Below are 18,413 nucleotides of genomic sequence, written 5' to 3' on the forward strand. Positions count from 1 at the left end.
ACAGTTTTATTTCTTGTTAACGGCATCTCCATCAAAGCTGAAGACACAGCATGTTCGTGTGATAAACAGGGCTAGGGATGCCTCCTCCAACCTGAACTTGAGGGAGGCTTCAGTGCCAAAGAAGGGGTTTCAGATGTTGAAGGCTGAACCCTAATGGTTAATTTAGTTAAGCAAATACCTCTAGCAGATACAAGATGGTTTTGTGGAGGTGAAGTCTTGATAACTTGTCGTTCCAGTTCCAACTTCCTGTTGTTGGACCTTCACAGGAAGGGAAGGTGTGATCCCTTTTGTGCAAGAGTAAAGTATAACTTAGATAGCTCCTACTGCGATGGCAGCAGTTCCCCTGGGGACTCCATAGTGGTGCAATGCTAATGCACAGCTCGTGGTGCAGATTTTATTCAAATGGCACATCCAAATTAGGGAATCTTGCCATGCAGTGACTCATTCTTGCACTTTCACAGAGCTAAGTTACTGCTTTGCACACTGCGCTCATCAGTTGTGCTAAATTCTGTGCGTATTTGTATGAAATTGAGTCAAGGCAATGCAGAGGGGCAGTCTTAAAACTCCTCCCTGCCTTTCCTAGGCCCCTGACAGTAGCCTTGGGGTCAGTTCTGTTTTCACTGTGTTACAGAGGGATGCGCTTGGCCCCCCCTCATGTTCATGACGATGCTTATCATTCATCTGCCTCCAAGAAGCTGCTTAGTTCATCAGCCAGGCAGAGGACTTGACTTCAAAGCAGTCAGTGGTTGGTAGTCATCCCCCTTTCTAAAGATGGTAGATAAGAATTCCTTTTGAAGATCTCCACCTCCCCCACGCATTTTAAGTTTCCTTACGCCATGCAGTTCAGAATAATGCATGGAAATGTGGGGTTTATTTTTAAAGTAGCCTTTCCTTAACCACCACCTGCACTGTAAGCAGCTGTGCAGTTTGTGATCTCCCTCCTCAGCCTGTTGTAAATGCTAACCTGTGTAAGTGCTGGGCATTAAACTGGAGGAGGATGTTACATCATGTTTGGTATCCAAACATAAAGAATTCCCAGGTGTAAAGGAGTTGTGGTATAGTCCAACTGAAGAGTCAGAATATTCCTCGCTCCTATCAGCTATCAGTTTTGGGTGTTGGCAGGGATGCCTGTTACTTCAGACCCATGATGAGTTTGATGTGAGTCACCTGTATGTGTGCAACACGATGCTTTTATACACCACAAAATAAGTCAAATCAGACCTGCTGCTGCAAGGTACCTTTTGTAATGAGGAGAGATTTATTTTTACAAGGACCTGTAGGGACAGACCAAGGGGAATGGCTTTAACCTGCCAGAGGGGAGACTGAGATGAGCTCTTGGGCAGAAGCTCTTCCCTGTGAGGGTGCTGAGGTGCTGGCACAGGGTGCCCAGAGAAGCTGTGGCTGCCCCATCCCTGGCAGTGTTCAAGGCCAGGTTGGACACAGGGGCTTGGAGCAAGCTGCTCCAGTGGAAGGTGTCCCTGCCCGTGGCAGGGGTTGGAGCTGGATGAGCTTTAAGCTCCCTTCCAACCCAAACCACTCCGTGGCTATGTGCCTTGTGCTGATTTCTGACGAAAAAGCATTGGAACAACTTGGTCGTGAGGGCAGATACCAGAAATGCATTTTGGTGATGGATGGATATGTGCTCTTGCCACGGGCTGCACACTCTTTAGAATTGCATCTGCTGTGTCCAGGGGTGAGGTGCAGCAGGCCTGGAGTATGAAATATTAGGTGTTCTGCAATTTAGATGCCACCTTTCATACATGAATTTCAACTTGGAAAAGCAACTCTGGAGGCTGTTGCCTCTTTGCACTGTGTGTGTAGTTCAGCAGAGGCACAACAGGGCCATAAGTAGAAAGAGAAGCCTCCATTATAAAGCCAGATACCATGTCGGACTTCATATAAAACAGAACTGGAAATAGCTGTGAACTACGAGTAGTTCGAGGGAGGCTTGTTTTTTTTAAGGATGATCTTTGCAGGGTTATTTTAAGGTTGTACTTGGCATGGAGGTAAGCATTTAGTGTATGACAGGCTGTGGGGGAACCTTTAAGGCCCTGGGAGCAAGTTAGTAATGGTGAGCAATAAAAACCAGTGTAAGCAGGAGACTGTCCCCAGAGAACCTGAGAGGCTGTGTGGACTCGGTTCTCCCTTACTGCAAGGGAGGAGGAAGGAAGGAAGCTGAGGGCTGAGCCGAGAAGTGTTAATGAACCGCTCTCCTCAGATAGCCCCGCGGCTGCCGGCGGGCAGCCCACGCGCTCCCGGCACAGGAGCCCTTCCATGCTGGCAGGTGGCGGAACGGGAAGAGCAGAGCGGGGCTGGGCGCTGTGAGCCTGAACAGCCCCCGCACAGCTCCTCACCACGGAGGGGGCTCGGCGCTGTCCAAGGCTCCCGGCTCCCGCACAGCGCGGTCCTCACCAGCACACGCTCTGGGGCTGCCCGGTGCGCACAGGGACGTGTTCTGCGGTGGGTGGCTCCATCATCCCGAGGGGGGCTTGAGCCCAGGAGGTTGCGTGGTGCTGCCTAACTCCAGAGAAAGCGTGGGTGGAGCACGGCGCTTTTACTTCCGACGTTTAACTCCTTTTAAGAGATCAGAGGAGTGGAAAAGGTCATACTTAGGCAAAGCATTTGCAGGGATGGGGGAGGACATGGCTCCTATCACTGCCGCTGTGCAGTGGTTTTGATGGGTGCTGTCTGAAGGCGTCATTTCCACCTTAAGAAAAACAAAAAAGGTGGGGATGACAAAGGAGAGATTACAAATTGTTCTTTCAACTCATTTTGTAACTAGGGTTTAAGTCTGGTCCTAGAAAAGAGCGTCCGTTGTGTCCCGTTTCCTACTACACGCTGTTAAAAAGTGCGTGAGTCCAGCGCGGACCCATCGCCTTAGTGCGGGCCGCTTTGTCACCAGGTATTCAACCGCCCGTCCCTCAGTGGGGCCCAGGGCTCGCTGCTGTCCCCTCGGGGAGCCGCGAGGAGCCCTCAAGGAGGGCAGGGCACGGCGGGGCAGACCTCCTCCTGTGGCGGCAGTGCCCAGAGGGATCGGGGCCCTCCCCGCACAGCTGCGGCCGCGGGCGGTTGGCTTTACGGTGTCCGCTGCCACAAGATGGAGGCTGGTCCTGCCCGCGGGACTGCGCTTCCCGGCGTGCCCCGCGCCGCCGCGCGAAATGGCGGCCGTCCCGGACCACAGCTCCCGGCATGCCTCCTCACCGCTTCCGGGACAGGGGCGGCGTCTGGGAGGGCACGCAGGTAGCGGAAGTGACCTCACGTCCGGCGGGCTGCGGCGCTGGGAGCGAGCGGGGCGGCGGGCGCGGAGCGGAGCGGGGAGCGGCGGAGGGGCAGCTCGGAGCGGCGGGCGCACCGCGGCCTTCCTCTGCGCGCAGGTGAGGCGGGGAGCGCAGCGCGGGCCGCCGCTGAGGCCGCTGTTCCTGCGGGGGAGCGGGGGGAGCCGCCCCCTCCCCTGAGGCGGTGCCGGGTGCACCCCCCCCCGCCTTCCTCCCCTCCCGTTCCCCCGCGGGCGCGGGGCCTGCGCGGCGGGGCCGCCCCGGGCGCCGTCCTCATTGTCTGCGGCTCCATCCGGGTCCTGCGGGGGGCGGCGCGGGGCCTGCCGGGACCGAGCCCCGCCGCGGGGGCGGCCCCAGCGGGCGAACAAAGCGTGCGGGGGAGGCGGTGCGGGGGACCGGGAGCTGGGTTGGGGGGGTAAGGGGCAGGGGGGGGGAGCTGTGGTTCCGAGGTGCTCGTCGCCGCTGCCGCGCCGGGAGGGACAGAGGCCACTCGGCTTCCGTGGCTTAGACGGTGGCGGCGGAGCCCGGAGCCCGCCGCAGCGAAACGGGTCCGCGGTGCCGGAGACCTCGGCACCGAGGAGAGAGCGGGCTCTGCTTTCCCCCGCGCCGTGCAGCCCTGCCCGCCCCGCTCCCCTCGGCGAGGGCTTTGCTCTCGGCTCCTTTGTGCGCCTCGGCGCTGGCGAGCCAGCGGCTGTTCTCCGTTAACCCCGCTGTGACGCTCCGAAGCGTTTGCATCCGATACCATTGGCATCGTCGCGAAGTCGATTAAGAAATCCGTTTATTATGTCGAGTGTAGTTTGTTTGCTTGATAACTGCCACTTGCTAATCTAATTAGATAACAAAAACCTTGGCTGGCGCTGCTGCCTCGCCGGAGCAATTGCTGGTTAATAAACACGTACCACCATCTTCGGCAGGAGTTCAAAGTACTCCCTTGCTGCTAAAACACCTTCGCTTAAACTTAAGCTCTGCGGAGATCCGGGTGTTCTGCTCCCTCTCTGTGTCGTGTTTGGGCGCTTGAAGCAAAGAGCTTCGTGTTTTCCCTCTAGTTTCGTTGTCAGGGGCGAGGACCCAGGTTTTGCCCTGTGGAATTAGGTCCTTTAACCTTGTTTTCTGAAGCAGGCAGTGGATAATCTTCTTTTGTGATGAGGGTTTAAATGCAAAATCTTCAGTCGCAAAGCTTTGAATTTTGATGATGGTTGGTGCAGGGCTCCTCGTTGCTATCAATGCAGCGAAATTCAGGGAAGTGGGTAGATTAATGGACCTTAATGGTGTTCTGGAGTAACGTGTGCCGTACCTCATACAGAAAACACTTGGAGATACCTGGAAATCCTGTTGTTACAGGGTAGCTAATTTCTGATAAAAGTCCTGGGGTTTATCCATTTACACTGTGCTTCCTGCATCACCCCCACTCCCCACCAAAATGCCTGAATAATTTGGGGCTGGATCTCAAATCACATCAATGTGGCAAAATTCTCCGTAGTTTCTGTTCCTTAGCACTATTAATGTTCTGTTTCCTGCTCCAGTGTAAGGAGCTTTGAGATCCTTTGCTTCCCACCTACTCCCAGATGGAAAATATCTTATTTTTGTTCACAACACAGTGGAGCCTGTCGCTGTGGCTCATTTTCTGCAGCAGCTGCCTTAGATTGTGCCTTTTTGCAAGACCAAAGTGGTGTTGATGTCGCCTCCTCAGAATTGCCTGTAGCTCATGACTAAAAAGCCTGTATCTGGTGAAATGAGACTAGTCTTGCCCTTACAAATGAGCACAGAAAGCCAGCTGGTTTGTATCTGGAAAGGGTGAAATGGGGAGATTTAGTTTTTGTTTTATTTCTTTCTACTTGTGGTATTGCAACTTGCAGAAAATGAATTTACAAGGAGTGCTGTGAGTACAGGACTGGCCTGGGGCTTCCTCAACTGTTCATGCAGAAGTGTTTTGTTGACTTGTTTTCCTGTGGGAAAACATTAGCAGATTTAGGGCTTCATCAGATAAACTTGAGATGCTCAGCTTGAGCCCTGGATCTGTCTTGAAGATAATCATCCCCATCGTCTTTGGGCACTAATGGAAAAAGTTGTTTCAGTCCAAATGTGCAACACGGAACTTCGTCCTCCCTCCTGAAGCGAATAGCTCATGTTCTATGGGAACACTTAAGAAATTGGAAAGCCAGCCCATGATTCAGTAAATGAACCTCTCAAGCTTTTGCACAAACAAGGAGGTTGTGATTTTTTTATATTATTTATTTTTTTTATCATTATGGACTTGCCTGGGTGGAGTCTTCTCTGTACAGAAGTTGCCTGGAATGTGGCCTGAGTACCTTACACTGCTGCTGCAGTTGTTCACCTTAGTGTGAATCTTTATGTGCACAAAGCCTGGTGAATTGTCAGCACCAGGATTCACTCCACAAGTGAAAATGCTGACTTTGTCAGCTAAAAAAAAAGGAAGAATTTAGCCATTTGAGACTCTGAGGTCTTTTATTCCTTCTGGTGCAGCCTGTTTGTTAGCTTGTGAGCAGCTGAAGGTGCTTAAAGCAGTTTCAAGCTTGACTTAGGGTGTTGAGTGCAGTGTCTTTTCCTGCCTGATGTTAAATGCTGCCAGTAAACCTTTGCAAGTTTGTTTTGAAAGAACATCAAAACGAACCTGTTTTCTCTTGCTAGAATACCCGGGTGCTGGTCTCATTTGTTGTACTTCCTAAGGGAGCTCCAGTGACTTCCGTGCTTGGGTTTGCCTTTGATTTAAAAACCTTGAATAGAACAAGCCAGGCAAGTCCCTTTATCTTTGTCTTTTTCTTAACTGATCACTTGGATGCGGCAGGGTTTTGACGTGGGATTATCAAGAAGACATTTTGAACCAAAACTTGCATTAATTCCATAGATAAAAGGAGCAAATGAAATATAAAGACAAAACAGGAGCTTCTATGTGATAAGCCCTTGTACCCTAATCACAATGGAGGCTGTATTTTGATACCCTCTTCTCCAACTGATTTTTTTCATATGCGGGTAATGGGCTAAAATGTTGATTTGAGAATAAAATAAACCTATTTTCTCTTGCCTGCTGCATCACACCATTGCAAATTGTTAGCACTAGAAGAACATTCAAGTTTGATTTGGGGTTTTTTTTTTAGCTCATTGCTTCATACATGCTTTGTATAATGTTTAACACTGCCAGTAATGGTAGCTCAAACTACTCAGCTGTTCCAGTATCGATACCTGTAGCTAAACACGGTGCAGGAAAAGCAGCAGCCTTGCCTCGTAAAATGAGGTTTTCAGTTAAGACGTGGGCTGTGAGGAGCAGACTTTGGTCTCTCTGCTCAGAGTTACAAGCTTCACCCAGACTGACAGAAAGGCTGCAGCACCCTCCTTGTGACGAGGGTTCAGCCCAAATTTAGGCTCTGTCCTGCTTTTGACTGGGGTTAGGTGGAACAAGACACGCTTGCCAACTGTACCTTCATTCCTGGGGCTTGGGACGCTGCCGTATCACGTAGCATTGACACACACAAGTGTTGAGTGCTCTCCAGGCGTGACTCAACCCGTGCTAATGAAGTGGGAGGAGAGGGGAGCACGCACTGACTTCCAGTGCGTTATGATGTTGGCTTTACCTGAAGTCTCCTAGGCAGTAGGATGTCCTGTAATAGAATTTGGGTGGGCTAAAAGCCACGCTGAGTTTCCCTTAGCATGGGTATCCTTGGGAATTCCCCTGAAGCGATGCCCACTGCCTCTGAACCAGTACTGACACTGGGCACAATTCATCTCCAGTGGAGTTTGTTGAAACTCTGGTAGGAGCTTTGAAAGTGTTTTGGAAAGCAAGTTTTCCTTTTTGTGTCTTCAGTGTTGCCTTAAATACGTTCCTACTGGCAAGCACGCGTGCTTTCTGCTGCTTTCTGTCCCTTTTAATTGGCCTCAGTGCTTGGCATTTACTGATTTGACCAGCTTTAATTTGGGGAAATTAATTAGTCGCTGCATACAATGGAAACAGCGTTTCTGATGCTCCCGTTGCAGTGAGCAGAGCCCTGCTGCAGCCACTGCAGGGCTACCCAGAACCTTCACATCCATGCACAGCCTTCCCTTGTGCAGAGCAGGGTGGTGAGTGAATCTGCACCTCTTTAATTACTGCATTTCTTAATTGCAGGCGTTGACTCAAAGACACAGCCATGAAAGATCCGAGTCGCAGCAGCACCAGCCCGAGCATCATCAGCGAAGATGTGATCATAAATGGTCATTCTCATGAAGATGACAATCCCTTTGCGGAGTACATGTGGATGGAGAATGAAGAGGAATTCAACAGGCAGGCAAGTCATTTCCTTCTCTAAATGTGTTGTGGTATGCTTTACCCTTCTCTAGCTGAAGGGAAAGGTGCTGTGGCTTAGCATCCGGGGTCAAAGACTGGCAGTCCTTCAGAGATGGGGTTTTCAAATGAGCTTGCTGAAGAACCCTGTGGAACAGACAGATCTCAGCTTCTCTGGCAATATGAGTTTTCTGTAATCTTGGTGGAAAACATCCAGTAATTCCCTGCTGCTGCAGGAGGGAGGGAGGGAAACAACGTTGGTGGAGCTTATTGGCACTTTGGAAGGGATGAGTCTAGGTAGGCTGCTGGCCTGCAGAGGTTTTATGTGTGCAGCCATGCTGTAGTTCTGAACTGGGTATGTCCCAGCGCCTCCCTGCCTCTCCCAAGGCTGCCTTTCCAAAGGGATTCAGTGGACATAGCTGTTGGGTGATAGTCCTGGTCATTGCTTAATACTGAAGTGTCTGTTTTACAGCTTGCCTTCGCAACCAGATTGGAAGGAAGCCTTAAACTTCATCTCTAACCTTGCGTCTGGACACAGTTTTCCTCCTGTGGAGGAGGAACAGCCCCCTTTCCAATCAAAGCTTGATCTTTGTACTTGCATAGCTGCTTTCTCCGCACAGTTTGGCTGTGCTGAAGTCTGAGTGGCTGAAATGGGATGTCTGCTGCTCTCTAGGGTGCCAGCAGGGCACAAAGCTAATCTGAAATGCAGGTTGCTCACCAGACGTAAATTCTCTCGTGCATAAAGGGCCAGGATGCTCTCGGTGCTGTTTCCCATTGGGTGGCTGTTTCCTCCTGGGCACTGTACTGCAGTTGGAATAGGGGATGTGTAGCTCTTGAGGAAGCAGCTGAGTGTTGTGCCATGAATAAACAGAGTAGAGGAAAGGTGGGAACATGGGGGAAGACTGGTTGTATGCAGGCAGGCAAACACCGCATGGCAGCCCGGCTGTGCAGCAGTAGGCAAATCTCTTGGTGGGAACCTGAACAAGTTAAACTTGAGCTGGAAAATCTAAACAGGCAGTCTTAATTTCAAGGTATTTGGGGAACTAAATGTTATTTAACACTTCTGGAGGCACCTGTAGGTGTACAGCCATGTAACAACCGGTGCCAGGCAGCCCCTGCTGTAACACTGGTTTGTGGCTGTGTGCCTGCCACTGCCTTCTACCCAGCGCAGGACGGGCGCAGTGCCTCGGGGAGTGTTGATGGGAGACTCCTGTCCTTGCTGGAGTGCTCTGTTGAGGAAACCACAAAGTCAGGGCTTCATGCAGGGTTTGAATTGTGTGACAGTGGCTTAGAGCATATGGTGATGAGTCCGTGTTCCCAGAGCTGTGTATCATGAGCACCAAGTGAGCTGGGGAGTGTGTTTGTCCCAGGCACAGGGGACCTGCATATTGCAGCAATCCTCAACTCTGGCTTTCATTTTCTGGTTTGGTATCTGTGGTAGGTAACTGAATTTCCACTTCAGGGTCAAGCATGTGTTTAATTTCAGAGTGAAGGATAGATAGGAAAACTTGTTAGAGCTTCCATTGAGTGAACTTTTAAATATGTCCTGAATAATTTTTCCATTCTGGCAAGTCATTCACACCAGCTTCTATTTCCCTAAGTACTGCAATGCAGGACATGGAAAACTTGTTGGGATGAACTCCCTCCAAAGCTTGTTTACTGAACAACCAAGCAAAACTTTCCTTTAGTCTTTGCAGCAGTGGCAGTTCTGCATCAGTTGATTTGCCCTGCTTAGAGCACAGCAGGTCAGCATTCTTAACAACCACTAAGATCATGTGGAGTTCCTTAGGAGAACTGGGTGAACACATAACCTAAAGCCAAGGAAATGCTGCTTGTTCCCTGTGCCAAGGCACAGGCAGTGGTTATTTTTTCCCCAGGAGTGTGCCCGGCTGCATGTGTTGTCCCTGTTCCCTTCCTCATACTCGCAGTGAGTTGAGTCCAGGCTAGTTGGTACGTCTGAAATTTTCACTTGGAACCAATATTTTCCTTCTCCTTTTGCTTGTAACAAGCAGCAAATGGCACAGCTGGGGTGTTCTCCTGCCATTCCCTTTATCTGCAGTCCAAGTTCCTGGGACAAAGCACTTTCCTACGTTAAAAAACCCAAGCTGATTGCCTCCCTGCAGCACGAACATGGTGTTCTGCTGCAAGTCCTGGTGCACAGCTAGAAAGCAAGCCAGCTGGGTGCACAGACCTTGGAATGAAGGCCCAAGCTCTTGAGAAGTTTGTTGATGAGGCAGTTTCTTCTCATTGTATAGATCGAAGAGGAGTTGTGGGAAGAAGAATTTATTGAGCGCTGCTTCCAGGAGATGCTGGAAGAGGAGGAGGAGCACGAATGGTTTATTCCAGCCCGTGATCTCCCACAAACAATGGATCAAATCCAGGACCAGTTCAATGACCTTGTTATCAGTGACAGCTCATCACTGGAGGATCTGGTGGTAAATTGGTTTCTCATCATATTTCTCAAGCTTGACATCTCTTTGACCAAGGCTGATTTTTATGGGTGATAATGGCAGGGCAAAATCCTTTACACATAAGCCAGAGACTCTTAAACTGTGCCTGGCTCTGGTGGAGGGGGAATGTGGAACAGTTGGGCAAGGGATGTTCCCCCAAGTGATGTGACCTGTTCAGTGGTTTTCTTCATAACCACATGGGGCCTTTGCTAGCCCGTGGAATAAACTCGAGTGGGTTTGGGGATACAGAGTGTGTTAAGAAAAAAAGGCAGTGTGTGAAGCGCGAACGCTGAAGTGCCATTTGGTGACAAGACTGCAAAGGTTTAACTGAGCATCTGTCACCAGTTATGTGTGGGGTAGGAATGAGCTGTGTTCTGGTTTGGATTGTGCAAACCATAGCAGATCCCTTTTGTAGAGATTCTAAGGAAGGGAAAGGCAACCCCACATGACTCCCCTCGTTCTTACTGTGTGACTTGTCAGAGCTTAACTGATAGGAAGGGGCACCACATACCTATTTTCCCTAACATAATACATGGGTACTGGTACAGAGTACAAATAACACTGTCAGGTCCTACTTCTCCAAGCTTAAGTAGCTGCAGGCAGCAGTTTTGGAGCACAAAAACCCCTCCGTTTCCTCATGATAAAGAGCTCAGTTTGAAGATGCTGCATGTCTGTAACTGCAGGACATTGCAGAGCAGCAGCTTGCCAAGTATCAAGACAGGGTAGTCACAGGCATGGAAATGTAGAAAATCAATACAGTGCTCATATACATTAAATTCCCAGAAACGGATGGAGTTCCTGGAACAAGTCTCCTCTTGCTTAAATAAGCAAGATCTAAAAACCTCATGGCATGGTTTAGCAGCTTGGCTTCAGAAAAAGCTTTTTCAGCATTAAGCCAAGTAGCTGCATTTGATGCATGCCTGTGGTTTCCTTGTTTCTCGTTCCCTGAGCCTTCATCTGACTGAAACATCCAGGTGGTACTAAGGAAGGGTGGATAATTGGGCTACTAGCACAGGGGAGTGTGCTCTTTCAGTGATCAGAGAGGCTCTTGATAGATGCAAAACCCCCATCAAGTGCCTGTTACTCTAAACCCATAAACTGTTCCTAATGCTGTCAGCTTAAAAATGGAGGATGAAAATAATGATTCAACTGGACTTCTGTTTTTCCCTTCCTCAGGTCAAGAGTAATCTGAATCCAAACGCAAAGGAGTTTGTTCCTGGTGTGAAGTACTTAAATATTTGAGTAGACTGGGCCCTCTCTTGGTGGATGTAGCACAATTTCCACACTGTGAAGCCAGTATTAGAAGATTTAATTGTAAAAGCTCTCTCTTCTTGTCACTGTGTTACACTTATGCATTGCCAAAGTTTTGTTAGTCTTGCATGCTCAATAAAAGTGCTGAGACTGTTATTAAGTAAATCTGTCAAAAGTTTAATGGAAACATAATTGGGCCCTGGCTCTCTGGAAGGAGGCAGTGAGGTAAGAAGCACCAGTCAAGTTGAGACAAAGTACCACGTTTATAAAACCTTCTGCAGACTCTGTCTTTCTAAAACAGGACTTGGAATTTGCCATGGATGGTCTGTGTTAACTGGTGCTAGCTTGCACCTGATAATGCCTTAACTTCGGGACAAAAAGCAAGCAAGGATATCTGATTGTTATGCAAATAGGCTAACTTTCCTTGGAAATACTGTTACTAATGTTAATTTTTCCCCTTAAAGAACCCTCATGCTCCTTTTCAGCAGCATGAGCCATGACCGAAACCTTACAGACCTGTGCAGAGTCGTAGATCTCAGCTACTGAGCTAACACCCGAGGGGCTGGAAGGAGGAATCCCCCGCGCTTCGCAGTACGTGATCATGTTAGAAACACCCCAACTTCCCGATTATGTTCAAGGAGATGTGAGTTTCATCACAATTTCTTCCAAGAACCCAGATAAATACATAGCACTGCCTATGTAACTTTTAGCATATGACTTTATTAGAGCTGGGTTTAACCAAGCCGAGCCTAGCATTAGTGATTTGAGTGGTGCTTTGCCCTTGCTTTGTTTAATCATCACTACACGATAGTCTACAGCACAACAACTTCTTTTGTTTCGTTTTTGTTTTTTCTTTTAATAAAGCTAGAACAGTTTTGGCTTCTTAAACTTCATACTGGGGTAGGTTAAGCTGCCATACGTGTTCAGTGTGAATAGTGTTTAAGTTGAAAATATTGTAAAAAAATTATATTTTTTCAAAAATATTTAAAAAAATAAATAAGAGTAGAACTGATGTGGTGGCTGTCTCGTGAATGTGCTGCTGGCAGCGTGCAGGGGCGAGGGAGGGTGTGCTGCCGGTACACTTCCCTTAGGGCTCTTGGTAAGGTGATAGCCCAGGATACTCGTGAGCTTGGACTCCTTCCCCCTGCCTCCCTGCCTGGGCAGGTTTTCCTTCCTTCTCACTGCTGCTAATCCTGGTGCAGCGCCACTGCTGCTGGCAGCATGGGCAGCACCCTATAAAGGGGTGTCAGAGTGGGGCTGCCAGAGCTGGGGTGCTCCCCAGCCTTACTCTGTGAACTGGGTGGCTGTGGGTGAGCTGATCCGCCCCTTGCTTTATAACTTTATCCAGCCTTGCTCTTAATATCTTTTATTTTGTCTTTAGGCTCCAGTTAAACCAAATGAAAACACTTCAGAAATCACACAGTGCTGCAGGATGTGCAGGAGTGGTGCCTTTATGCAGGGGTTACCCACGTTACTGTGTTGGTCTTCATAGAATCACAGAGTGGTTTGGGTTGGAAGGGACCTTAAAGCTCATCCAGCTCCAGCCCCTGCCACGGGCAGGGACACCTTCCACTGGAGCAGCTTGCTCCAAGCCCCTGTGTCCAACCTGGCCTTGAACACTGCCAGGGATGGGGCAGCCACAGCTTCTCTGGGCACCCTGTGCCAGCGCCTCAGCACCCTCACAGGGAAGAGCTTCTGCCTAAGAGCTCATCTCAGTCTCCCCTCTGGCAGGTTAAAGCCATTCCCCTTGGCCTGTCCCTACAGGCCCTTGTCCAAAGCCCCTCTCCAGGTTTCTTGTCCAACCCTCTTAGAGGAACTCAGCCAAACCAACTCTTATTTTGCTGTTGCTCTTCAGAACGTTCATCACAATTATCCTGGCTCCTTACTGAGCAGTACTTTCCCCTTTCCTAACCAGAGATTTGGCCCTAGAGAAGCAACAATCCTCTTCTGGCGTTTCACCAGCTTGGCTGCAGTTCAACCTGGTACATCTGAAGACAGAAGGTCAGGAAGCAGCCATGTGCTGCCTTATTTTTAGCTGGAGTGGGAGTGTGAGCAGCGAACCCCTGCACGCTGCGGCGCTGGCTTGGCAGGAGCCTCCTGCCCGAGTTTCGGCCGGGTGCGGTTGCCTGGGGGCGATTGGCACCTGAATGCTGCCGTTGTGCAAGAGAGCAGCACAATTCCTGTGCTCTTCCCTGCTGTACCTCAGCAAGCTGTGCCAGCAGCACCTTTGTCGGAGGTGAACTCCCACACCGCCTGCCTGGGCCTGGGGTTCCTGACTGAACCAGAGCTGATAGCGGGGTGGGTGCTGTGGCTGTTGTTGAACAGCGCTGGGGCTTTCTCCTGCTCCAGCCCCAGCAGGAGGGAAAAATGCTGGGTGAGGGCATTGCTGCCCAAAGAGGTGTTGCACACTGTCACATCCAGCCCTGCAGCAACACTGGGACAGCAGCAGGAGAGCGGGGGCTCTTCCATGCTGTGCCTGTGGGAGGTGTGAGCAGGTGTGTTTGCATCACTTGGGGGTTTGGGTGGGTTTTTCCCCCTTTTCACTTGTTAAACTGTCCTGGTTTCGTTCCCTGATGGGTCTGACAAGGGCTTGTGCTGAACCACCCCCCACTGCACTGGGGTTGGGACGGAAGCCCCCTGACCGTGGGGCTGCTCGGCCTGGGTGAAACCCAGCACGTGTCGATGTGGGACAGCCCAGGCAGGAGCATGGCAAGGTGCTGACGCCTTTGCAATGCAGGAAGGGTGGGGGGGATGGTGCAGGATGCAGCAAAGACACTGGGAGGGCTTCGATGTTATTTTATTACTTTCAATGCATGATCTTGAAGTCGGCCTCTTACACTGGTGTGGATGCTGCACCCCACACAGAGCCCACGCCGGGTAGCCCTGCCGAAGCCAGGGGCACAGCGTGACAGTCCATGGCTCTGGTGGTGTCTCACGAGCTTCAGGCCGAAGGAGCTCCACCAGCCAAAGCTTGGTGGAGCGGTGACCCCGGGGGCCGTGGTCCCCAGGCCGGCACCCGGGAGCTTGGGCTGTCCCCAAAGGGCAGCTTGGAGTTTCCCTAATCCTGCGTTGGAGATGAGCACCGGAAGCCTCGGCTTTGGTGCCCCAACAGCACCCATGGAGCTCGGCTCGGCTTCTGCGGCACTGGGGCACGAGCCCTCCCCTCGCTCACACCTTGGTGCACACCGAGACCCCATCGGCCGCGTCCTGCACGTCTGTGGCCCCCACGCCACCGCCCCTCGCCTGGGCCTTGAACCCGGTGAACAGGGGGCAGATGGGAACCCGCCGGAGCCACCGGCTGCGCCGCACAGCGCCCATCCCGAAGGGGAAGTCGTAGCTCCGGAGGCTGGCGCGGGAGGTGCTGTCCGAGTGCGCGCCCGCCTTCCACTGCACCAGCCCTCGCTCCTCCTGCGTCCCTGCGGCAGCCGGCACCGGGTCAGACCCCTTGCCCCGTGAGCCCCTCCTGTAGCTCCCAACCAGTCCCCCCAGTTAGTCCTTGTGGCCCCGTGTGCTTCCATTACCCGGGATGGTGTTGTCCAGGACGAAGGCGATGAGCCCCCCGACAAACATCTCCGTCGTCAGCAGCACCGTCAGGATCTGGTCCAGCTCGGGGACACCTGCGAGAGCGCGGGGACTGAGCCAGGCCGTGCTGCGGGGAGCCGGGTTCACCTCATTAATCCATGGATCTGCCCTCCTCGCTCCCCAGACCCGCAGCACTGGGGCTCGCCGTGGCCGGCGGGTACCTGTGTTAATGGCCTTGGGGTGGGAATCCAGGTAGTTCGGCAGCGTCAGCCCAAAGAACATGGCGAAGCCCAACACGAAGAGGTTGCGGGAGGAGTTCATGTCGACGAACTGCAGGTTGGAGAGGCCGACGGCCGTGATCATGCCTGCCGGGGAGACGCGGCTGTGCTGGAGGCACCCACGGTGCTGCTGGTGCCAGCCGGGAGCCGGCACTGGGGTGCGCTGGTGGCTCAAAGGCTCCCCCTGAGCCTGCAGGGAAAGGGCCCCAGGGTGCTGGTGGCAGCGCGGTGGGTGGGTTTGAGGGGTGGCTGCGGCAGGGTTACCGAACAAGGTGCAGAACATCCCCCCGAGGACGGGGTCGGGCAGGGAGGCGAAGAGCGCCGTGAACTTCCCGATGGTGCCCAGCAGGAGCATGATCCCAGCCCCGTACTGGATCACCCTCCTGCTCCCCACCTGCACGGAAACGGGCAGCGGGTGACGGTGCCCATGTGCCCCGGCCGAGCGGGACCCAGCCCAGGCCCCGGTACCTTTGTGATGCCCAGGACACCAATGTTGGGGCTGGAGGAGGTGGAGCCGTTGCCGGTGCCCAGCAGCCCCGCGATGATGCAGGAGACGCCTTCAGTGAAAATGCCCCTGGGAACAGCACGGACGGGCTGGTCCCCACCGCTGCTGCCCCGCAGCATCCCTGCCCGGTCCCACAGGGATCTGTGGCATGAGCAGGGCACCAGGGTGGGGGGCAGCTGCTGTACCTGTTGATGGCGTGCACGGGGGGCGGGGGGGCTCCTGCCAGCCGGGCACAGGAGTAGTAGTCCCCAATGGACTCGATGATGCCCGCCAGTGTGGCACTGAACATGCCCAGCACGGCCGCCGAGGTCACCGTGGGCAGACCCCACTGGCCTGCCGGGAGCAGAGCACAATGCCAGGGTCCCAACACAGGGACCTGGCACCAACAGTGCTCCCCAGCCCAACTGATGCTGCATCCCTCAGGGTGAAGGGGCGTTGAAGGGACCCGTGCCTCTGCCTGGCACTCACAGGGGTAGGGCACCCGAAACCAGGGTGCCACGGACAGGATCTCCCCCCTTGCATCCGTCCTGGCCTTGTATCCGTACGCCTCGGGCTCGCTGGGGAAGACGCCGGTGCGCGTCAGCACATAGCAGAGCAGCCACACCACCATGATGGCCATGATGATCTGCAGGGGCACGGACCGGGCACACCCCCTGCATCGCCCGTGTGTAGAAACAGGGGGGGTTTGGGGATGCTCCAGGACCTGGTGGCTCCCGGCCAGTCCCTACCGGGAACATCTTGAAGATCTGGATGCGGAGCAGCACGAAGCCCCGGCCGCGCCGGTAGCCGGGCAGGCAGATGGTGACGTGCCGCAGGTACTGCGCGAACAGGACGATCAGGAAGATGGTCCTGGGGGGAAGAGAGACGCGGGAGGCCCCTCGTACCCCAGCATCCTCCTGGCTCCATTAGGGACACCCCGACCCCTTTGTCCCCCCATCCCCGTGCCGTACAGCGCGGCGATGCCCCAGTGGGAGCCGGCCCGCTCGCCGGCCGCCTGGAACACGGAGAGCCCGATGAGGGACACGGTGGGAGTGACGGTCAGCGGCCCGATGTAGCTGAGCAGCGCCCCGGGCAGCCCCAGCAGCCCGATGGCCACCTCCACCAGGCTGGACACGACGATGGCTCCCTGGATCTGCAGGGAGGGCAGGGGTCAGTGCGCTGCGGGGCGCTGCGGGGTCCCGGGGCAGGGTGGGCCGTACCTCTCGCATGCGGGGCTGCCAGATGTGGGACGTGTTGAGCGGCAGCACCCAGTTGCCGTAGATCTGCTCTGGGGATGGAGGGGGATGAGGTGGTGCCTGGATGGGGGGGGGGGGAGTGGCTGGATCCCCCCTGCTCCCCTCTGCCCTCACCTTCAGGGGGGCAGCGCCACTTCTCCAGGGCCAGGATGGACTTGGCTGGGACGAGGAAGGCCAGAGCGCTCGCCTGGAAGAGGGGCAGCCTGGGAGGGACAGGGGATGCTGTGCCCATGGCCTGCGGGGCAGCAGTGGGTCCCTGCCGGTGCCGCGGCTCTACCTGATGCCCACGGTGGTCTGGATGAGGGTGGTGATGCCAACGCAGGTGAAGATGGTGCCGATGAGGTAGCTGACGGTGAGCTGGTCCTTGCCCACGCACAGGCTCTCAGCCAGCAGGAAGGGGACTGCAATGGTGCCGCTGAAGCAGGTCAGGTAGTGCTGGGGGGGAACGGGGGGCTCAGCGGGGCTGGGGTGGGAGCAGGGGCCCATGGGGGCTGCCCCCTTGCAGGCTGTACCTGGAAGCCGAGCAGGATGCAGAGGTACCAGGGGGGCACATCCTCGATCTTGTAGAGCATGTCCACCTCCGGCCGGGGGGCCCTGGCACCCTCCTTGGGCTCCTGGCGTGTGGGGACTCGGCTCAGCCCCAGCTCGCCACAGGGACCCCGCAGTGTCCCCAGGGGTGGCACAGGGACCCCTTGCGCCCTCAGGGATGCGGGGGTCCCGCTCCTGGTGTCCACGCGATGGTGCAGTGCAGGAGGGTTCGGGGGTGCCCCGGTACTCACCCTGCCTGCTGCAGGCGGCTCCTTCCCAGGGGGACAAGGGGGGTCGGTGCGGGTGGGAGCCAGGCTCCCATTCTGGCAGTGAGGGCGAGGAGGAGCCGGGTCAGTGCTGTCCCGGGTGTCCCATGGGAGCGGGGCTCTGCCCTGGGGACTCAAGGGCCACGGCTCCGCACGTGCGGCGGCTCCGATCCCAGAGAGGGGCCTGGGCTCCAACCCCACCGGTCCCTGCGGGATGGTTTGTGCCCAGGGGAGGTTGGAGCGGGGGGGATCCCCCCTGCCCCTGGGTGCCTGGGCCACGCTGCCAGCACAGCCAGTCCCGGCCGCAGCATCCCCGCATGTCCCCTTGGTCCCGGGCTCCACCGCAGCCCCCAGGCTCACCCCATCCTTTGCCTTTTGCTGGGCATCACAGCCCTGAGCTGGCCACCGCTGGGGGCTCCAGTCCCTCCCGTCACCCACCTCCCTCCCTGCTGCCTGGGATACGGCTGAGGAGGGGACAGGGATGGGGATGGGATGGGGATGGTGTCAGAGGCTGCGTTCACCTGGGGCTGAGCCAGGTCTCCCGAGCGCGTCCCCATCCTCCGGTGATGCGGCCCCGGCGGCGATGTCACCGCACGGGGGTTTTATGGCCATGGGGAAGGACTTTAGTCACCACCCGGGCCGTGGCACGGGGTGGCAGGCAGCGAGGCCACCATTGGCTGCGGGTTGTGAAACCGGGGAGTGCTGCCTCGGGGACGGATCAGCCATTAACTGCTTTAATTGGGGCTGGCACCGCGGGCGCGCAGCACCGCGCTGGTCAAACATTAGAGCCCGGAGCAGCCCCGCTGGGGGGGCCGGGACACTGGGTG

At 54.4% G+C, this 18,413-nt stretch overlaps 3 protein-coding genes and 1 long non-coding RNA gene across 5 annotated transcripts in view; 2 read left to right on the forward strand and 2 right to left on the reverse strand.

Moving 5' to 3' along the window:
• Nucleotides 1–18,413, reverse strand: part of SIL1 (SIL1 nucleotide exchange factor) — a 198,853-nt gene that overhangs the window by 143,846 nt on the left and 36,594 nt on the right. The gene's annotated exons all lie outside the window — the stretch shown is intronic.
• The window catches only part of LOC134169050 (uncharacterized), a 129,623-nt gene that overhangs the window by 64,621 nt on the left and 46,589 nt on the right, over nucleotides 1–18,413 (forward strand). The gene's annotated exons all lie outside the window — the stretch shown is intronic.
• On the forward strand, nucleotides 3,322–12,264 carry PAIP2 (poly(A) binding protein interacting protein 2). 2 transcript variants are annotated; one of them, XM_062629284.1, is made up of 4 exons: nucleotides 3,322–3,374; nucleotides 7,396–7,555; nucleotides 9,807–9,986; nucleotides 11,178–12,264. In XM_062629284.1, exons 2-4 carry the CDS (start codon nucleotides 7,418–7,420, stop codon nucleotides 11,241–11,243), a joined length of 384 nt encoding a protein of 127 aa, XP_062485268.1. In that variant the 5' UTR covers nucleotides 3,322–3,374; nucleotides 7,396–7,417; the 3' UTR covers nucleotides 11,244–12,264. The 2 variants fall into 2 exon arrangements, with proteins under 2 accessions (XP_062485268.1, XP_062485270.1); XM_062629286.1 differs by lacking the exon at nucleotides 3,322–3,374 and adding an exon at nucleotides 6,896–7,042.
• On the reverse strand, nucleotides 14,034–18,397 carry SLC23A1 (solute carrier family 23 member 1). Its single transcript, XM_062629251.1, has 15 exons — nucleotides 18,108–18,397; nucleotides 17,572–17,643; nucleotides 17,305–17,406; nucleotides 17,070–17,227; nucleotides 16,907–16,995; nucleotides 16,757–16,824; nucleotides 16,508–16,689; nucleotides 16,286–16,406; nucleotides 16,026–16,182; nucleotides 15,743–15,890; nucleotides 15,521–15,626; nucleotides 15,317–15,446; nucleotides 14,996–15,139; nucleotides 14,774–14,869; nucleotides 14,034–14,668 (listed from the first exon to the last, which is right to left on the reverse strand). Exons 1-15 carry the CDS (start codon nucleotides 18,141–18,143, stop codon nucleotides 14,421–14,423), a joined length of 1,857 nt encoding a protein of 618 aa, XP_062485235.1. The 5' UTR covers nucleotides 18,144–18,397; the 3' UTR covers nucleotides 14,034–14,420.

This window comes from Pezoporus occidentalis, unplaced genomic scaffold, assembly GCF_034315485.1.
Source record: "Pezoporus occidentalis ecotype Australia unplaced genomic scaffold, CSIRO_AGI_Poc_V1 ctg33, whole genome shotgun sequence".
NCBI lineage: Eukaryota > Metazoa > Chordata > Aves > Psittaciformes > Psittacidae > Pezoporus > Pezoporus occidentalis.